Here is a 2160-nt window from a genome sequence, read left to right as displayed (position 1 = left end):
TGAGATGTATTAAGGCTATGTTGAAGCATGTGTACAGAAGACATCTGGAGTGTATATATATATATATATAGTATGGCTATCCATCACGTATACATGTATGTGAGGGTATACAATAGTTCAACAAGATCTACATGTATCTATGTGAGATATGAAGACGAGAAAACGCCTAGGGCCATCTCCCACTTTAAGATGAGAAGAAACATCGACATGGGAAGAGACCGAAGAAAAGAGAAGTATAGGCCGAACTGATATCTGTAGAAGACTCAGAGATTATCGGAGAATAGGAAAGAGAGAAGTACAAGGAATCGGCATTTAGTTCCATCTAAAAGAGCAGAATCTTCTTTCTATACATGTAATTGAAGAAGTATGAGTAATTGGAATCCACACACCCATTGTCGACTGTACGTACAGTCCCTCATCATTCCTCCATACATACATCACTCTTGAGACCTTTCTGTTCCTTCTCTTCCCATCGTTTCTATCCTAATGGTCTTCTGAGAAACCTTCATCTCTATATCTTTCTCTCTCTCTCTGTCTCTCTTACTGTCCTCTTGTATTCACGCAATTCTCCTTCTTCTCTCTATCTACATACACGTCTACCGTACAGTATCGCTCTATACATGCACACATACCGTCTACAGCCATCCTTCATATACAAGTCGAGAGAGATATAGAGAGACAGACAAATAAGACACATCGAGACATGTCCCGAGTTCGCGACAAGACGCGGCGGCGAGACGTCTTTTCTATCTTACACATTTTCGCGATAAGGGGAATGTATGTATTGCGAAGATAATTTTCCATGGACTTCGCGGAGATGCCGTAATGCGCTTGTGACTCGATCGATTCCCATGGAAGTCTATAGTAGATTTGACTTGCAAGAGATTCGAAAGTGGAGTAGATTGTACTGTAGAAAGATTGAAGATTCTCAGGGGATGGCTCTTCGCCAAGTTGAAGAGCTTGGTAGACATGCTGAACTGACGAAGAAGGATTCGTTTCAACGGCTAGTCGGAGAGCTTGACGCAATAGACGATCGACGGTCCCCCACGCCACGTAACTCCTGTCGATTCTGATAATTACATGCATGCAAACGACCAAATACCTCTATAGACATCCATGCCAACATGCAGACAGACCGATACACAAAAGAATGGATATAATCCACCCATACACAAGGATACCTACATACATATATAGATATGCATATATATATATATCAACAAAGATACATATATATACATATATGTATTATATATATAGATATAGTACGGAGAAGGTGGATAGTGAAATGACATATACATAGTGGTAGAAGATGAGGACCGAGAAGCGAGCGAGAACGACATAGAAGAAACGCGCCTATCAACGAAAATATAAACAGAGAGACAGGTGTATGGAAGACGATTGAAGCATATATGGGTAATACAGATCCCAATCTGTTTCTCTGCATGCAAGTAGAGAGGCTGAAGAGAAAATTAGCCACAGAGAAGAGAGAGAAAGAATTAACTCGATAGACGATCAAGTGTAGGAGACTTGTATGCGACTGTCTCCTCCCCCGTTCATCCCCATTGATACAGATCCATGTATATACGGTGCACGCGCCTACACATAGAGACGTAGAATAGAAAGAGAGAGATACACGGTAGATCGGGGGCGATGTATTTATATATGTATGTTAGACCTTTCTCTGATTCTCCTCCAAAGCACTAGAGGTACGGCTATATAGAGGGAAAGAGAAAGACAGAGAAGGAGATATAGATGTATATATATGTTTGTCCTTCTTCATTCGGCCTACCTTTGTAGGATGAAGTGACTAAGTTCGCTTCCTTCCGGCGGAGGAGAGATGCGTAAGGAAGTATAGACATGTTCAATCGATTTAGGAGTGACGTCTTCGGAGATCAGCTGTGTATTCCCTTCAACCTTATAATACTGAGTATGGAAATACTCCTTGATGGCCTTGCCTATCTCTTTACTTAGTTGATAAGCTGGGACCAAGAGACATACATACCTCAGCCACACACACATATAACCTCTTCATTCATATCTTCTATCACCCAGACAGAGAAGAGACATTCTACCATGCAAGCTTGCCTATATAGAGATACATACATACACATAGATAGAATCTACCTCTGTATCTAGACATATACATAGATATAGAGA

At 41.0% G+C, this 2160-nt stretch overlaps 1 protein-coding gene across 1 annotated transcript; it reads right to left on the bottom strand.

The window, feature by feature from the left end:
• Positions 1-756: 756 nt before the first annotated feature.
• Positions 757-1980, bottom strand: CSUI_011564 (protein kinase domain; the record flags this gene model as incomplete). The annotated part of the gene is made up of 2 exons (XM_068071662.1): positions 757-1069; positions 1793-1980. Coding segments are annotated over 2 exons (501 nt in total), but the record flags the coding sequence as incomplete, so codon positions are not given.
• Between the last annotated feature and the right edge of the window lie 180 nt (positions 1981-2160).

The sequence above is a fragment of the Cystoisospora suis genome, assembly GCF_002600585.1.
Source record: "Cystoisospora suis strain Wien I chromosome Unknown contig_13797, whole genome shotgun sequence".
Taxonomy (NCBI): domain Eukaryota; phylum Apicomplexa; class Conoidasida; order Eucoccidiorida; family Sarcocystidae; genus Cystoisospora; species Cystoisospora suis.
Note: the sequence above shows the minus strand (reverse complement) of the source record. Positions and strands in the feature narration are given on the sequence as shown.